The following is a 19,866-nucleotide window of genomic DNA, read 5'->3' as shown; positions in this document are numbered from 1 at the left end:
TAGTTTCTGAGTTTAATGCGAATTTTCATTTTCATTTCGAAACCTTCGTCAGGCAGATGTGATTGCCCCGAGTGGAATTGTGAATTTTGTCATGTTTCAATGATTTACATAATTATATTGTACTGCCATAGACTTGATTTCATCTTGTGTCTTCAACATTTCTTATTTTTTTTGGTCCAGGAGCCAAAATCAGTATCAGGTAAATATGTTTTTTGGGGACAAAAAATTGACATTTTTGGACAAAAAAGCTATAATTTTTTATTTTACCCTCAATACATTTCACTTTTTTATAATTACTCTTGTATATCAATACACTGACCATAACTAGAAACAATTAGAATGCAGAAAAACATATATTTACATGTTAAAATATCAATCTTTACAATTTTCTCATTTTCCCCGAAGCCGGGTGGTGGCCATATTGGATTTCCATGATTTCAGGACTTCCCCTCCAGAGGATCCCTTAGGATTTTTTTTCTCTCACTGAGGACATATCCAGGAATCAAAATCTGTTGAGTTTGCTTTTGTTGCAATTTGTGGGAGGTCATCCGACATTTTGACTGAACTCCATGTAGTTCTCTGCATTGTATAATTCACTCTCTTCCTCTTCTTCTTCTTCTTCTTCTTCTTCAAAAGAGTGCTTTCAATTCGACCTTTCGTTCATCCCATGTCTAAAAAGTCCAACTGTTACAACGTTTCTTTTCTCCAATCTCTAAATTCTCCTTTGTTGCATCCCTCACGTAATGTCTTTAATCAAATCTCTGACTTTAAAAAAATTTAAATCCCAGTTTGCAATGCATGTCCGTATTCCATCAATCGTCCATTTTTTTCCAACTTCGGTGCCAATTCACCCCACCTCCTTAAATCTACCTCCTCCTCACTCCTCACCTGTTATACCCTCTCCTTACCCCTCCCATCTTTCCCCTCATCCTACCTCCGCTCTTAGCACCTCTTCATTGTCTTCTGCTTTAGTATAAGCTCCCCCCCGACCCCCCCCCCCCGTGATGACCCAAACTGTGTGGTAGTCTAACATCTGTGGGCTCCATTCTAAACAAACACATATGTCACTCCCTCAATCAGTACACTCCTCAACATCTCAAACATGCTCATTCTTTCCTCTCATCACACCTTTCACCTCTTCTCAACCCCTCAAATCTTGTACCTCCCCTTGCCCACTCCCTTCTTCACCATACCACCACCAAGTCTCATCCATCCCCTCTCCCATCATCTTCCTGTCCCTTGATCATGCCAGCTCTCATCATCTCCTCCTTCTCAAAGCAACCTTCACACTCTTCCCCCTCCAAGCTTCCCCCTCACCTTTCTCAAGAACTCCCCCTCACCTCTCTCCTCTCACCCTTTTCCCTCCAAGCTCCCCCTTCATTCACCCTTCTCAAAGTTGCTCACACTCACTTCCACAAAGCTGCCTCCTTCCCCTGCCCTCTCTCTTCCATCACATCCCTCCACCTCTTCCAATCTTCAACTGCCCTCTGCCCCCCTCTCTAATTACTCCCCACTGCCCCTCATCCCATCAACCAAGAGCCTTTTCTGTTCCTCATGCGGCCCTCTCCAACAGCTGCTCTTTAATCTCCTTCACTCTGTCAACAACTCTCCCGACCCCCCCACCCCCACCCTCCTCCCTCGTCCTATTCTCCCCCTCCTCTACCCTCCCCTGCACCCAAAGCCTCGTCCCCTCACTCTCCATTCACAGTGTGGATCTCAAACATCCGGCATCTTTGCTCAAACCTGACAGATCTCCCCATACAGGTTGCTACTGACAAACCAGACATAATCTGCTTAACAGAAACTTTCCTTATTCAAGACGTCTCTGACTCCCAAGTATCTCTACCTGGTTACTCCCTCCTCCGGTATGACAGACCTGAGCCTCGTCCTGGTGGCAGAGTTGCTCTCTTCATCAAAGACTCCATTCTTCACTCTCCATGCACTGCCCTCACTCACCCACACCCCCAAGAATACCTCAAGCTCAGGATTCCCCTCCATCTCACCACATGTTTATGTGTGTGTTGTACTGTCCACCAAACAGTGATGACTCCATTTACACCTCGATAGCCAAAAACATGGACCAACTCAGATCCTCTCATCCAAAACCCCTCTCTACATATGTGGTAACTTCAACTGACATCATGCCAATTGGCTGGGTGCAGGTACTGCCATGGCACTTCAGCAAAAGACTTCTGCGACTCATTTGGAATGACTCAATCGGTCAACTTCCCGACCCGGATCACAATCAACGGTACTCCATCTCTTCTGGATCTGATTTTGAACAATTTCCCTGAAAATATTTGCTGTTCTTCCTCCGCTCCAATCGGTTCATCTGACCACTTTCTATCAAAGTAGACATCTCTCTGGCTGTTATGAGCAAACCACCTCAGCACCGTCGAGTCTGTCATTTCACTCAGGCTGACTGGCAGTGACTCCAAGCAGCCATCAAACTTCTAGACTTGTCTCCCATCTCCACTTTCTCCGACATCAACTTGTTCTGGGAATTCCTTCAAAGAAACGCGCTCACCCTCATGCACAGATTTATCCCCTCTCCTCTTCAGTTGTTCAACCCTTCCTCCTGCCCATGGTTCACTGAAGCTTGTGGCGAGGCAGTTGTCCTGAAACAACTTGCCTTCGCCTCATGGAAGGCCAATCCAACTGAAGGCAATCTCATTTCCTTCCACAAAGCTCGGAACAAGTGTGTATTTATCATGAGGAGAGTAAGAAAACATCTTTTTCATCTCACGTCTGAACTCTCAAACCTTTCTCCCTCCTCCAAATCCTGGTGGCATCTCGTTAAATCTGTTTCTGGTGGATGCTCTCCTTCCATCCCCTCCTTTACCCCAAATGGTCACACAACTGATACTGCACACAAAAAAGCTGAATGCCGAAACTCCATGTTTGCTTCTAAATAGTGTCTCGAACCCATCGCTTTCCACACCCACCTTACCCAGTCACACCGGCTGTTCTTGGACTCTGTGGATATTTCGCTGACAAACCTCGATTCAGATTCTGCAGCCGGTACAGACGGCATCAGCCCACATGTCCTAAAAACCTGCTCTGCTGCTCTTGCTAACCCTCTCTCTGTTCTATTCACCCTCTCATTTGCTCCAAGGTCATCTGCCATCTGCTTGGAAATTAGCAAACATTACCACTCTGCATATAAAAGGTGCAAAAACAGATCCCTGTAACTACAGACCAATCAGCCTTCTCCAAATCATCAAGGTGAAGGAATCCATCATCGCTTCCGACATTAAATCCTGCCTCTTCTCCAATGGGCTGATTTCCGCTCATCAATTTGGATTCAGACCAGGTCACTCTACCCTGGACTTGCTGCTCCTGCTTTCCCAACAATGGATGGTGGCCATCAATGTCCGACATAAGATCAGAGCCATCTCCCAAGACATATCGTGTGCTTTCGATATGGTCTGACACCCCGCACTGTTCACCAATCTCTCTTCCTATGGTACCAAGGCAATCTCCACTCATGATGCGCAAACTTCTTCTGTCGCAGCCAATGTGTGGCCCTTAATGGAATTCTCTCATCCCCTCTTCCTGTCCAGGCTGGAGTTCCTCAAGGCAGTGTTCTAGACCCAGTGCTTCTTCTGGTTTTCATCAATGATCTGTGAGACTCTCTGAAAAATCCTCTTTATCTCTTTGCTGATGACTCCACCCTCTGCCGTACTATCTGTCATTCATCAGATCGGCAAGCAGCAGCCTCGGACCACTTTTGTTTTAAAGACCACGACATCACAACAAAGGCTAAACTGGTTATCAACCAAATCAGATGATCTAGCTCTCCACGAAGAATAATGCACCATTATTTGACGAGGAGAGCTTCAATTTCAGGAGACAGTGGACGGACGAGGTGATCACCAACATGCCTCCCGAGGAAATTGCAATCATGCCCCAAAGCATCCAACTTTACACACTGCACATCCAATTTACTAAATGCGATTTTTTTCTCTCTCAATGGCACGTCCCCAAGGGTTGCATACACATAACTATGGAATATACAAACCAACAAGCCATAGTTTATTTTACAGTTTAAATGTAGTTCTTTTGTGAAGAGTATGTAATGCCTTAAGAAGATCAAGGGATCATTACCACACCAAAAGTCATCAGTATACGTTGGCGGGAATTTCATCAAACATATCAATATTTAAACGAAGCTGTAATCAATATTTTAGTGACATGTGAATCTCGTTTTTCTCCATTTTCAGTACAAATTATTCCCACCTTGTGGGGTTGGGGGAGGATTCTGGTCTTAGTCTTTCTTGAACCAGCTGGTCAGGCACGACTTTTGATGTGGCAGGAATTTGGCCAGAATTGCCTTCTGTAAATATGGGGTCTTCAACATCCACAAATGTCCCCAGTGCTGGCAAACAAGCCTTCCAACTTGATGTTCCTCCGAGGGATGGCATGCAAATCGATTCATCAACGTGTATGCGAAATACCAGGATGAGAGTTTTTAGCCGGGTGGAGATTCAAATATCCAGGCTCGACGGCTCAAAGGCAAGTGCGCATAGCAAAGAGCTATCCTGCCAGTCCTAGTGACGTGTGAACAGCAACTCCAAATGAGGCTGATATAATTGTTTAGATCTTGGAGAAAGTGCATCCTGTACAGACCAAGTTAATGTAGGAGTACATCAAACTTGTGTAGAGGTGACATGGTACAAATAGAGTCGATAAAAATGATAAGCTATAAGCACTTGCATGTCACAATCTCATGCTCATCTCATAACAGAGACAAAGTATAAAAGCCTTGCCAGAATATAAGCACTTGAAGAGGCTGTCGAAGGTCATAGCTCAGATTTTGTAAAGTAAAATCAACAGAATGTGATATGTCTGCAGCCTGGCTGAAAATGGCTTTGATAATAAGTGTGGTTATAAGGTGTAGTCATCTGCAAAGTGATACAGGATGATTCAATCGTATTATAAACCAAGGGGAGATGACAAATCTCAACAGATAAACAAAAAAAAAAAAAAAAGAAGACACCATCTCGAGCAGTGGTTCTTAAACTTTTTTGCCCCCAGCCAATCTCTGACCCAACGCGCCACCCCCTTGATGTCCAAGTGTACTGAACATTATTACAGTTTATTAAATATATCAATAGAAGAACGAAACAAAGATATTGTTGCGGTTCTGCGAAACCGGCACTCTCCGAGGCAATGGCACACTACATATAGCGGTCCCGAGACATATTTCATTAGTATTCATTTTAGATAGCCCTTCCCTTATGTCTAGTGGATTTACGGGTCATATGCATTGCGTGGGCTTTAGGCAGTCTTCATTCCCATCCTTTTCCATTTCATTTACTTTGCTACACACAGGAGCCTTCCCTTCACGCATGCATGCACACATAGCAACAGAGTAGCTCATTTGCATCAGCACGCCATTTCCCGTTCAAACCACATGCCATTGTCAAACGGACACTTCACTTCAATGTTCTCCAGACTCGGACCACAACACGAGAGCATTTCTCCAACCACCACAACACCTTCCTAAAAATCCCCACAGAATCGGACCACAACCCAAGCTCACCTACACTCACCATTGATGCCACAACTTCAAAGACCACCACCACCACCATGCTAAAAGATCACCACCACACTGACACTACCATTAAAGACCACCACCACCTTTTGGGACCAATGGGGACGAGGAGGCGCACTCATGGTCGGGGCGGGTAATAGAGTACCTCGCCCCATATTATTCTCACAGCTCCATTGAGTGGTGAGGTGCAGAGCGACTGAAGCCATTTCCGGTGCCAAATCCTCGCCTGGTCGGAGCCAAAGCCGTAGTAAGACTCTGCATGCAAATGGGGGTGCTGCAGAACACCCATCAATCCACCTGTTCTGATCTCAAGCGCCTTCCCCGCTGGGGGATTGTAAAAGAGAGCTCTGTTCCCTGGTTCATCCTCTTCTTTTTGTTCTTGGGGTCATGGAGCGGAACGGAGCTTGACGGAGGGAACTGAATTGAGTCTACCTGTGAGCAGGACACACCAGATTGAGCGCTGCCTAAGCTCGTTAAACTCACATTAGACCTATCCTCTCACGTTCTTTTCTTTGTTTCCAAAATCTCCTGACCCACATCTTTACACCTTCCTCTTTGCACCTCATCTGCCAGTCACAGCACCCCTCATTTTGCACCTCCTTCCAACCACGTACAGTAGACACCAGAGTTTTCTTCTCACCCTTCACCCTCCTTCACGACTGGGTTTGCGCTGGTCCGTCGGCCACGCCCGGTAAAGAAAGAGGTCGCAAACACCTCGTACTTTCTCTCGCTTCCTTTGCGATTTAATATGCAACCAATTCCTTTGCGATTCTGATGGTGCCTCTCATGTTAATATAAAGTTAAGATTGTATCAGTACGAGACGGATTAGCTCTGCACTATGTCCTCTTTTGTACATATGTATATTTATTTTCCCACACCCCACAAATCCTTGATTTCCCCTGCTGTACATATTCCTGTGTATTACAACATTTGATTATTGTTCCACATGCCTTTCCTCACCCTTGCTATAAATAAATTGCTATTATTGTGAATGTACCCAGTTTGTCGTGTCTTTTTCTCCATTGGTCCAGCATAGTCCGCACGAAGTGCAGTCAGGAAGTTTTACCCCACCGATTGGCTCAGTAGCTTGTGCGTACTTGGCAGCTTCGTTTGGCTGCACCTGATCAGGTAAGTTAACGCAAATAAGCATCGAGGGCACAAAACTCGCATGGTGTGGTCAATCCACCGGAAATGGGACCACGTGAAGTCGTGACACCCTGCCAAGATTGGCAGTACCGATCGGTGTTCGTGGTTGCTTAACATCCTGCCAGAGCGCGGAGTTATCCGTGCATGGTGTTCTGGAGGAACTCGGACCAGGTGTTCGGGAGGAACTCGAGTGCTTCCCCTTGTGGCAAAAGTCGAACCCCGGATCCGTAACAATATCTTCCACTTGCAATTATATTTAATAATCCATATGCAACCAGATGTTGTGCAAAACAATGCAGAAGACATTCATAGAGGTAGCACAAGCATGTACTGCTAAATGAAATGGATTACACTGGTTCGTTTCAACTTATATTTCATATGAAAATAAAAATAGGACCAGACGTCCTGAAGCTCACCTTGATCAGGAGCAACAAGTCACTCAAACCCCCCGCACACCCCCTTCGACTCTGATTTTTTTTAATTCCGCAAAACTTTGGTACATCATGGGTGATGAAGGTTGTGGTCAAGTTTCATTGAAATTGAATTCGTCATTTTGGAGAAGAGAGCAAATACCTATATTGGGGTTGGGGGGGCTCAAACCCCCAGCAGACCCGCAAACCCTGATTTTAATGCAGTGAACAAAATTTGGGACATCATGCATGATGAAGGTTGTGGTCAAATTTCATCGAAACTGTGTGTGTAGTTTCAGAGAAGTTTTTTTTTTGGGGGGGGGGGGGTTGTCAAAACCCCCTCCCGTATACCTTCTTAATGAGTGCAGATTTTGATTCAGTCAATAAACCTTCGTGAGGCATTTGGTATGAAGCTTCTGGCCAAGTTTCATCAAAATTGTGTGTTTGGTTCAAGCAATAATAACTGGTGCTTACGGACTCACAACCTCACAGGACTAAAGTCCAGGTGAGCGAAAAATTAGAACGGCCACAGACAAACAGACACGCGTGAAAACATAACCTCCGTCCATCTTCTGTGACAGAGGTAAAAAAAAAATCTGGGCATGGTGATACCAAAGCCACAAAATATTTGTCAGGAATTGATCTCTCGCTCAAGTTTCAGGTCTTCATATGGTGGAGGTTCAAACCTTATTCTAAATGTCTAAATCTGAGAGATTGAAAGAAAAGTCAAAATGATTATCCGTCACCTCGGAGCTGGAAAGTTGGAATGATTTCATAACAGCTGCAATTACGAATCCATTAAATTTGAAAACAATGATTTTTCTTTCCTGAACATTGATGAAAATTAAACAAAAATAATAAATAAAAACATTCAATTCGAAACATTGAACTAGTTTCCCGTGCCTTCCCAGACGATCACGCCTTGTGTATGAAATAATAAAACTTGCCACAAATTATTTCCCCAAGTGCTTCGAAACGAGTGCATTTCCGTGATGCTTGGCTGCCATTAGGGAGCTAAGTGTGCTTCACATAATGAGTCTTATGTTACTTGGTGTCTATATTCATTGGAATATAAACTTGAGATTGTAAGATCATAAAGTATAGTGTGTGCCCCCACCCAACAGAAATGAGCCATATTGGGGGTCAAGGAAACTCTTTTAAAAGCAAATTTGGAAATCCTTATGGAAGCATTTTCTAAGGTCGCCGAAGTAAGATCATGTAGCATAACAATAAAGTTTTGTAGTTAATACCATATTAATTTCCATATTATTGTGCCATGTGATGAGCATATGCAAAGGAAGAAAAAGTCAGTAAACAAATATAAAGACGTTGAGTTGTGTTTAGCTCATGTTAGGACATGTTTAATACATATTATTGCATTGCAAGTCATCTCGATTTATGTATTCCTGCACATTTAATATAAAGAGTAATGCTTACAAGATATTGCGGGTCATATGATTATCTCATATGGGGGGCCTGGTGTCTGGCCGTACATATGCCCATTACCATTTAACTAAAACATCTTCTCCTCCGACCAAATTTGGTATGATGCATCAGGACAGCAAGGTCTCGTGGGGTTGTGCTCCCCATCCAGATGCTCAAACCATCGGTCCAGCATAGTTTGGTAATCGATTATTTAATTAAAATAAAGGGGGTGAAAGGGGTGTTTGGCTCAAAATATTGGTATTTTATTCAAAAATCTTATTCTCAGAAACCACGAAACAGATCCAGACTAAGCTTGCCACGAGGCATCAGGACCATGCTCTAACCTTAAGTTTTACTCCTCATAGGTGTATCTCCTCCTGAAATGGGACAAAGGCCCCTCACCGACTCCCCCATTTTCACAAAAACATCTTCACTACAACTACCGGAGCAATATGGACCAAATTTGGTATGATGAATCATGAGAGTAAGGTCTCATGGGGTTGTGCTCCCCATCTGGATCTGCCCATTAAAAGGGGGTAAAAGGGTTTTTTTGCTCCAAATGTTGGTATTTCATTCAAACATTTTCTCAGAAACCACCAGACAGATCCAGAGTAAACTCACCACGAGGCATCAGGACCATGCCCTAACCTTAAGTTGTGTTCCCCATGGCCATGTATCCCCTGGAAAGGGGGCCACAGCCTCCCTCCCCTAATCCCCCTTAATTACTAAAACATATTTTTCCTCACAAACTACATGACCGATATGAACCAAATTTGGTACAATACCTCAGAACAGTAAGGTATCAATGGGGTTGTGTGCTCCCCATCCGGTTCACAACTTGAAGTTTCAATCTTCTCAAAATCTCCATATTTTAAAATCTTCTCAAAAATTGACGGCCAGATGCAGACCAAACTCTTCATGAAACATAAGCAATTAACTTAAGTAGTGCTCCCCATGACTGTACCACTTCAGGAAAGGGGGCATGGCCCCTTCCCCCTTATCTTCACCCTGCCTATTGGGGAAATAACCATCAGTCAGGGGTTATTTTTAATAAAAATGTATCCTTACTCAACAGAATTTGTTGCACCTCAATGATCCCCCACCCACCCCCCCACCCAATTCTTAAAAGTAATTATTGTAATGGAAGGAGTTCATTTTCATGATGAGCCAATGACGTTTTATTGTCTGATAATTATGTGAACACACCTGAAGATGCTTTGAGTGCATAATGCATGATGATCTGAGATGATGATGACAGGATTATTTAATTATTATCACAAGCAACATAATAAAAAACTCCACTTCAATGGAATAGATTCATCAAAAAAAGGACAGTTCTCAATTGGGGAAAAGTATTTTCATAAATAAATGACCGAATGACATATCAGCCCAGGAACATACTTCACATGGATTTATAAATGAAAGCATCGATTATTTAATTCAAATGTATACACTTAAAATCTTCGAAAGATGAAAGGTTTCATGATTCCTACCCAGCTCACCATTAAATAAAATCACAAATTATAAAAATAAAAATGACCGTTTTTACAGCCATTTTTCCCTGCTGTGCAGGGGTTAGGCTTTTTCTTGAGGAAATGTTTTTTTTTATGGCCGGATGCCCTTCCTGACGCCAACCCTGGTCGCCTCTTACGACACACAGGGATATGGTACACCTATTCTAACCGGGGCATACACCGGGACCAGTACATTGGTACTCACTTCGCCGACCTGATGGATGACAGGCTGAGTCAACCCCCTGGTGTTAATTCAGCAGCCAACGGGGCTTGAACTCAGGATCCTGGGATCCCAAGTCGCCACCCTAACCACTAAGCCAACACCAGGCTAAAATCACAAATTATGGAAGAAAAAAAAAATTCCCAAGAGTTTGTGTGTGTTATACATATACATATGTATCAACCTGTCCATTACCTTTACGGAGAAGATAACACCTCCTTTGGGTTTGAAAGAGTCAAACAGGAGGAGCAGATCCTTTGCCTTTATCCTGTCCCAATCCATATTACAAAGAGCAAGACGACGAGTAACCTAAAAGAAATCAGGATGAAATAAATAAATAAATATATAAATAAAACCATGCACAAGAAATGACCATTTTCACAGCATCATGAAGAACACAAAAGTCTGTTCCTTACCGTGTCATCTCTTTGAGCATCATTTGCCAGCTCACCCCAAGCGTGCTCCACAGTCTCAGGTTCATTTTGAAACAATTCAAAAAACTCTTCTTCGTCCGAGCTCGATTCCAATTCTCCACCGCCTCGAGCAAAGTCTGGCCCGCAATGATCAACGCCTTCCTCTTCCTCGGTTTCTGAATCACTCTCGTCATCATTCGAATCCTCAATCTCTTCCGAATCCCCATCATCAGCTTCCGAATCATCATCCTCTTCTTCAATCCTCTCAACGTCATCTTTACATCTTTTATCAAATTCATTTCGTTCAGAACCTGACAGATCGCAATGGTATTTCTTGTAAACATGTGCAAAGCAACTTGAATATAGTTTATCTGAAAGTACAAGACATTCCTGGAAATATTTAAACATGCATTCCAGTTAAAAGTTGGTCCAATAAAATAAGGACGAAGTGTTTAAAATCAATGCACAGTTAAAAACCTTCCGACTCTAAAAAAATTGATGAAAACAAATGGTCAATAGGTTATTGAAACTAGTCAGAAGACAATTTTGACAAATTATGTGAATCCCACAAAAAGACAAAATTTCAAATGTCAGGCCCATATCAGCAACTGAGAACATGCTCACAATTTTGAACTATCACTAAGTGAGCAGATACATTACGATTGCATGTACGTGCATTTTTATGAGTGCTTGGAAAGTAGTAATATTTGTGCATACACACATTGCCAAGGCTGCATGTATACATGAATGCACTTTGTGAATGGGCAGGTGTGGGAAAAGCATAATGGAAACAGAGTAGCCAGAAACATATCCCACAGATCTGGTTTCCTCTTTTCCCTCCATCTCTCGTTTATTATAATTTTATTTATTATTCCCAGCAGTTACAAGAACTCAAGGCCTGAGGGGATACGGAATACAACATGGTCGTGGAGGGACGTCCAGCTGGGGGGGGGGGGTGGCATGCTTTTGCCCTCCCCTTGAAAAGGAGAGGACGGGTTGGAGGGGAGGAGGTTGGTGAGTTAGAGAAGGGGGAAGTGAGGGTTAAGACAACCCCCGGTATGTCGAGTGAGTCAGGACGGAGATATGAGTGAATGAATGTGCCCCACTGGAGGCGAGAAACTGAGGGACCATGAGTCATCAGCCAGAGTGAACACATCAGCCCAGAGTCCCTGGGCTTGACAGTTTGTCGATCCTCAGCATCTGAGACAATTTTCCACCTCTTCACTAAACCATTCACTTCCGTTAATCCCCATCATTTGCTTGCACTCAAGGTTCATTTTTCTTCCTTTCTTTGCTTCCCCACATTTCCAGACCTTTCTCTGGTTGTACAAGGATGCATAGCCATAGTGGGCTGTGGAGGTTCTGCAAGCATTGGGTGTGCACGTTTTATGTTCATCTTGTGCTGAAGTTCCATCAGTGGTGTAATTCCGATGTACTTTTAATAATCCATTAACTCAAAGTGTATTTTCATTGTTAAGCAAGATTGTGAGCCTGCCTTCTTTGTGGGAAAAGGTCTCACAAGGTAATCAAAGCCATTGATTTTTAGACGTGAAAATCACTTTGCCAAATGCTTTTGAATTCAGCCAAGCTGATCGGTAAGCCTCTTCAGTTGTGTAATCTAAGCCGAAACAGAGTGGATGACAGGCACAGTCTTCATTTGTACTCAAAACACCCGCTCCCTTTAGGAGCATTGGCAAGTAGTCTCTCCCACCATCCCCCCCACGATGGGCGAGGGGAGTTTGTGCCCATGGCCTTACCCTGGGTACTACCAGCATGCATGCAGAAATTGGTGGGGATCGGCCCAGCTCTGTTTTTCTCTGATTTTCAGATGTACAAATACACAAACACATTCATACAGAGAATTTCCTCATTTAATATAGTGGAATACAGTCAAGGCTCTCGGAAGAGCGAGAACACAGCACGGATCAGAACGCAACAGAACAAAAGGTACAGCAGAAAGATTGAGGTGTGGTGGGTGGGGAGGGGGGGGCACCAACAGCAGGGGCAGAGGGACAAAATAGAGGAGACCGAGAGAAACAAGGGAAATGGAGAGGAATGAAGGGTAGGGGAGGACACACTGCATGGTTAAGATTGATACAGAAGTAAACTCTCAAGAAGGAGAATTTTTTTTTAGAAATTTGGAAGGATGTGGACTTGGTTAACGAGGGTAGAAACGATCATGGCTCTGGATAGGGGATGATCCGAGATGGTGTTGTTTTTGTTTTGTATGCAACCTGCGGCTGCAGGTTGCATTATTTTCTGGAAGCACGGTTGTGCTGTTGATGCAGTGCCTCTGTTGCCAGTAAGCTGGTACTTATTTTGCCAACCTCGAAGGATGACAGGTTGAGACAACCCACCTATTATTATTTCAATGGCACGACAGGGGCTCAAATTCAAGACCAAAAGATCTTAAGTCAGGCAGCTTAACTGTTAAGCCAACACCAGAGATGGTGGGGAACGGCTGTCTTGAAGACCAGGATGGAAGAATAAAGCTTGAAGAGAATGTGGAAGTTGGTTCCACTGGTGAGGAAAAAGAGGAACGAATGAGTGAAGGTGAGCAGTGATTCTGTACTTTGGGAGGTTCATCTGAAGGGGGTTACTAGCAGATCTTGTGCACCCTGCATAGACCTGGGAAAAGGGGGGGGGGGGTGAACCACTCAGAAAACAAAAAAAAATCTTATTATAAGACGTCGTCGTTGATGTCACTGTTTGTGTGCTCTTTCATATACTTATATATTTCTTCATTTATCATTCCATACCAAACACTGTTGTAGTTGAAGGAGGTTACATGTCAGGAATACCTACAAAAACATGTACAAATCAAAATTCACAGGTTGCAAAAGTATTCAGACCCTTAGGTCAGTACTTGGTGGAAGCACCTTTCGCAGCAATGACTGCTGCGAGAATTTTTGGGTGGATCTCTATGAGGTTTGCTCAGTGACATGGTGAAATCATTGCCCATTCTTCATGTGAAAATTGCTCCAGTTCTGCCAAGTTTGATGAGGATCGTCGATGGACCGCAATCTTCATGTCTTGCCATAAATGTTAACTTGAGTTTAAGTCAGGACTTTCACAAGGCCATAAAATAGCATTTATTTTCTTCTTATTCAGCCACTCCAGTATGGCTGTTGCTTTGTGCTTCGGATCATTGTCCTGCTGAAATGTGAATCGCCAACCTAGTTTTAGATTCATGGCCGATTCAAGCAGGTTTTCATCAAGGATTCTCTTGTACCTTCATTGTCCATTGTCCCTTCTATCCTGACAAGCTTACCAGTCCCTGCTGATGAAAAGCAGCCTCAGAACACGATGCTGCCACCACCATACTTGACAGTAGGGATGGTGTTGACTGAGTGATGTGCAGTGTTCGGCTTGCACCAGACGTAACGCTTTGAATCTAGATCAAAAAGGTCATTTTTTGTCTCGTCTGACCATAAGACAATTCGCCACGTGCCTGCAGTATTATTAAGATGCTTTTTTGCAAACTCCATATGAGCTTTTAGATGAGTCTTTTTTCCGTAATGAATTATTTCTTGCCACCAATCCATAGACGCCAGGTTGGTGAAGGGAACAGGATATTGTTGATTGATGAACACTGACCCCCCCCATCTCAGGTAGAGAGCCTTGCAGCTCTTTCAAAGTCATTGTTAGATTTACAGTGACATCCAGAACCAGTTTCCTGCTTGCTCAGCTGCTGAGTTTGGATGGACAACCTCATGTGGGTAGAGTCTGGGTGGTAGGATTTGTCTTCCACTTCTTAATGATGGATTTCACCGTACTTAAAGGGATAATGAATGACTTTAAAATCACCTTATAACACGCTCCTGAACGGAGCCTCTCCATGACTTTATGTCTGACTTTGGAAGGCTCCTTGGTCTTAAAGTTTGCCTTGTTGGTTGACCAAGTGAGTTGCACTTTAAAACTCCTCAGATATGTGGGGAGCCTAATCTTTAAATTAAGCCAATGATTACATGAAGGGGAAACCGATTACACATATTTTGTAACCTTTCAAACAAATAATTTTCTCCTGAAGTGATTTAGGGTTAACTAGGCAAAGAGTTGAATACTGATGCAACTGAGAATCATCTGATTTTCTCTGTTAATGTAACTTATTCACATTTTATCTGCGTTTTTTGGCTTTATCACTAGAGTACTTTCTGAGGACTCCAAGTATATTAAGTTTGATTTGAAAGCATCATGAAGTAAGCTCAGGTGGCATCAAAATGTGAAAACTTTATAGGGGGGTGAATACTTTGGCAGGCATCTCTCACACACACACACGCGCGCACGCGCGCACGCACGCACGCACGCACGCACACACACACAGTGCAGAGCGTTAGTGCTGCCTCAGCAGTCTCCTTGGCTATTGGGTACAATCCTGGGCGGGTCACCACTCTGACGTGGTATACCAACATTCTGGCACTCATTTTGCCGTCCTCGGAAGGATGACAGGCAGAGTCAACCCCACCTGGTATTAATTCAACAGCTGAGTGGGATTTGAACTCAAGATCCTCAGATCCCCAGCCCTCCACCCTAACTATTAAGCCAACACCAGGCATATATACACAGATATAGTTATGTTTGTGGGGTTGATGGAAGAATTTCATAGCAAAGGTGGGATTGTATAGTGTAGCAAGGTCCGTGGACGAGGAGGAGACATCTCGTTGTAAATTAAGTAGAGAATACTGTCAGCTTAAGATTATTATGTGTTACAGCAAGGGGGGCGGTGCTGTATTTACTAGGTCGGGTTAAAGACTATTTTCACCCAGTATGTGATTGCCCCCTGTGAACCTTTCCGACGTTTTTGCATTTACAAAGCAGGAAATAAAAGAACCAGGTTTTCAACAACATCAACAACAACAAGCCAAACATTCCGAGCAGGCAAAAGAAACGATTGTTTGATGGACGTCAGAAGGTGCGAGAGAGGAGACAGTTGGGTGAGGTACTGTACGTGGTGGAGACAGAGGGTCTCGTGCTCTGGTTCCTCCTCGACACGACGAAGAAGGCTGCGTGATTTTCGTGTTTGTGCTATGTGAAATTGCCCGCGTGCTGCAGCAAGATTCTGGCCATTGACTGTTGCTGGATTGTGAAGCGTGTACGTTTCTGAGGAGAGGAGACGAGAAGAAGAGTGCGCCTCGTGGCCTTATCTCGGGGCCTCAGAAATTGTCCTGTCGTACGGTCAAGGAGAAAGGCAGCACCCATTTGCGCGAGTGGACCTGGTCTAAGAGAGGAGCGGGGTCAGCATATTTGTTCGTGAGAAGAAACTGTACGAAGGTTTGTGGGTCCTTAACGAAGGAGAACCATCCGCATGAATTACCACGTCCATTTCCCACCCAGAGAGTGACTTGGCACCATTTTTGGGTGTGGTTTCCCGTGCAGTGACGACACGGTTCAATCGCCAGGCTCAGAAAAGATAATCTCTGGACACACAGCTAAGTGCCAGAATAAAGGGAGGGATTTTCTTTTATTTCACATTTCCTCTTGTCCGTTTCTGTATGTGTGGAGATGTCTTAAATTTAGGCTTTAGTTTACCTTACGTTTCATTACCTCATGCTCAGATTTATTTTTATCACGCTTTCATATATTTCCATTATAAATATTTGATTTATGTTCATTAAACCTTCATTTGTAAGATATATTGTGCTTGTCTATTCATGTGGGTTCGAGCGTCAACCCTCGTGCTTCCGTCCTGGTGAACGCCTCTGGTGCGTGCTTCGCCATCTCCCGTCCCCTGCGCGCCGTAATCTCCAGGGATCTCAGCTGTTCACCTCCAAGGGAAAATGTTCGGCTATCCGTCCAGGTCGGTGTTAACCACCCATCCACAACAACTGGGTCGGGAGGGATAATTAACTTAACCATGTGGACACGACAATATATACAGCACGCACGCACACACACACGCCTCAGGGTTCATTTGGTAAAAGGTAGCAAACTGAGCAATAAAATAATAAATTATTTATTCAAGCCTAACACTCATGACATTCCCCGTGGGTTTTGTTTACGATTACAAAACCTTTATGCCAAGTTACCAAATGCATTTGGCAATCGGAACCTTAGTTCGAATTAGAACCCCCCCCCAACCCCCAAGACAAACTTTCTACAACAGCCGAGCAATGAGAATAAATCGGTATCAACTTTTAAACTTACCAGAAGTGAGGGGAACAGCTGCCCTCCTCGATTGTGGAGTCTTCATGGGAGATACAATTTGCTCTTTAATCTTCTCAGAAGTTTGGGTTTTGTCATTTGAACAATGAACACGATCGGATGTTTCAAAATCTCTCTCTCGTTTTTTATTCAGAGATCTTTTTTGCACGTCGTCATTTTTCCTCACCTCATCTTTATCTGTTGTCTGTTTATTGGCTTTCTGCTTTGACTTCACCTTGTTACGCTTTTTCTTCAACTCTGAACAATGCTTTTCCATCTTTCTTTCAACATCTCTGTGTTTAAAAGGGCCAACTCTGCCTGTGGGTCTTTGTGTTGAGGTCACACGTTTTGTTCGATCATCAGTGATTTGTGGCAAATGGTCTTCATTCAAAGCATCATCATCTTCAATGTCTTCATCTGAGAGCTTGTAAAATTTCTTGAGATCTTCTCCAGATGTGTGAACGAAAGGCCTACCACGCTTGTCCACCGTATATTTCAGCTTGAATTGCTTTTCATGGAACATAGCTTTGAAACGCTTGTCAATTTTAATCTTTTGTTCCTTAACAGGCATCTCCCAAAACCTTGGATCTTGTGAAACTTTTCTGAAACGCTCATCTTTTGACAAATCCATCTTGGCTCAACACCGGTCTTTCACAAATATGAAACGATGATCAAATTAACTTCAAAAATGCCTGTTGAGAAATTGGGATGTTGGAGAGAAAGCATACTTCAGTACACAACACAACACTTGCAAACACAAACACACACACCTCCTTTCACCAATAGATGCAAAAATCAAGCATAATTTCTCTTGTGGCCCCAGAAACAAACAAAATGTATCAATACGAATAAGTGTGTGTGTGTGTGTGTGTGTGTGTGTGTGTGTGTGTGTGTGTGTGTGTGTCTCTCCTCTATAACTCCAAAACCATGAAACCTAGCAGCCTGAAACTTTGCATGAAACTAAGGGAACTCCAAGGAAGTGCATGAATGAAAATTGGGTGTTTGGATTAATTAAAACACCCCTTTTGAAGATAATTAACTGCATTATTTCACTATATGCTTCACCAAGCGCATCCTCGGCAACCTCGCTCTGGATGGCGTCTGAAGGCGTTTCCTGGGTTACCTCGCTGGGGTCTCAAGCCGCCATGTTTTTTGGCCTGCTCAACCATGCCTCGACTCGCAACAGACCGCAACGATTTCTTAACGATAGTTTTTTTTTCTTCACTTTCCTCGCTCATGTCATCGAATGCCTGATCATCAATACCTAAGAATTGCTGAATACATTGCAATGCTTATAAACACTATGGAGACGCCATCATTCATCGCTTTATTTCATTTCTGCATATGCCATAACTTCGAGAATCTCTTAAACGAAGCCAAATTACAAAATTTAAGCTCCAGATTTGAACTTAGAAACAGCCCCAACCTGCTTTTAAAAAGTGTTAATTTGTCTCATTTGCACATCATTTGGACATTCGGATATTGCTATTGATTGCCAATCACGATTCAATTGGAATGCTTGCTTGAGTGCTTAAGCCGCTTGCCGAGCGCCATACAGTGGGTGGCGGTACAGTTTCCTTTCCCAATCAGGTTGTACAGTCAGCAGTTGCTAAAAGGTGGAGGTACATATATGGGTATATTTGGATTTGTAATGAGGGACTGTGTGTGTGTGTGTGTGTGTGTGTGTGTGTGTGTGTGTGTGTGTGTGTGTGTGTGTGTGTGTGTGTGTGTGTGTGTGTGTGTGTGTGTGTGTGACTGCATGCTTGTGTGAATAATTGGAATTCTCTTCCTAGTCATTTGATTGAGTCTGGTACTCTAAATCAGTTTTAAGTCTGTGCTTGAGAAGCATTGGTTTGACCATCCCTTGAAGTTATAAAGGGGGCGTTCCATGTCAAGTGTACACATTTTTCAGCAAAATTTTGACACATCGTCTCAGATTTCACTCTTTTTTTGTGCAAGTGTTTGTATCCACGGTAAAACATTGTGTCAATTTTCAGACCTGGGGGCCCATTTTAGGGCCCCCCCCCCAAAATTTGGGCGCCCCTGGTTGACCCACAATCTTCCAGTGGCCATATCACAGGTTGTAGTGGTCTGATTTAGATGATCTTGGTATCAAAATGCTCGTAAAAGTGAGATCTTTTGAATCGCGTGAAGTAAAATCACTCCGAAACAGTAATTCAAAAAGTTATAGTTTGGGGCACCCTTTGACCTTGGGCCCCCAACCCCCAGCCAAACCGATGATCCCGATTTTTTCGTGTGAGAATACTCCTTCATATACTCCAACACCTCAGCATAAATTTAAATGGGATCTCAACGGGTTCAAGTGTGATGATGGTTTTACTGTTCGGGGTCCACATATCACTAATTCTTGATTCGACATTGGGCGAAGTTTGCCGTCATCGTTCCAATGACGTCACCTGCTGGCAGGCGACTTTATGTCTGAAATTGACAATCATCATTTCTGGACTATTATATATATATATATATATATATATATATATATATATATATATATATATATATACACACACATATATATATATATATACACACATATATATATATATATACACACATATATATATATATACACACATATATATATATATATATATATATATATATATATATATATATATATATATATATCTATTGCATCATTTGCGAAAAATTATTCTGCCTATTGTGTCTATTGATTTTTAAGTGTACATTTTTTGTATAACAATCATCGAATTAAGTTATAAATGGGCTAATCTCAGTTTTTGCATATTTTGGAGTAAGCATGGCGACTGAAGATCGAAAGGAGTTCCGAAAATACTGTTGCGATCCGTTCAGCTGCCATAAAACGAAACAACGAAAAGAGCTTCACAATGTGTTAAATGATATATTGATGAAATTTTCTTCAAAGGTGAAAAAAGATGACAGACTTTCTACTTCTTGCAGAAAAAAAAAACTTTCTCAGTTGTCACCAGAGCATATTGAAGAATCATCTTCGACCAGGTCGAAATTATCATCAGAATATCGAAGGCATTGCAGAAT

At 43.0% G+C, this 19,866-nt stretch overlaps 1 protein-coding gene across 3 annotated transcripts in view; it reads right to left on the bottom strand.

The window, feature by feature from the left end:
* The window catches only part of ESF1 (ESF1 nucleolar pre-rRNA processing protein), a 98,797-nt gene that overhangs the window by 50,550 nt on the left and 28,381 nt on the right, over positions 1–19,866 (bottom strand). For all 3 annotated transcript variants that reach the window (XM_085889332.1, XM_085889334.1, XM_085889333.1), the window contains exons 2-4: positions 16,831–17,519; positions 10,690–10,997; positions 10,469–10,582 (exon numbers count right to left, since the gene is read on the bottom strand). In XM_085889332.1, the coding sequence (XP_085745458.1) occupies positions 10,469–10,582; positions 10,690–10,997; positions 16,831–17,458 (1,050 nt within the window). In that variant the 5' untranslated portion in view covers positions 17,459–17,519. The remainder of the gene's footprint in view (positions 1–10,468; positions 10,583–10,689; positions 10,998–16,830; positions 17,520–19,866) is intronic.

The sequence above is a fragment of the Eptatretus burgeri genome, chromosome 7 (assembly GCF_056783735.1).
Source record: "Eptatretus burgeri isolate ZD-2024b chromosome 7, Ebu_testis_v1, whole genome shotgun sequence".
NCBI classification, from domain to species: Eukaryota; Metazoa; Chordata; class Myxini; order Myxiniformes; family Myxinidae; genus Eptatretus; species Eptatretus burgeri.
This window is presented reverse-complemented; position numbering and strand designations above follow the sequence as displayed.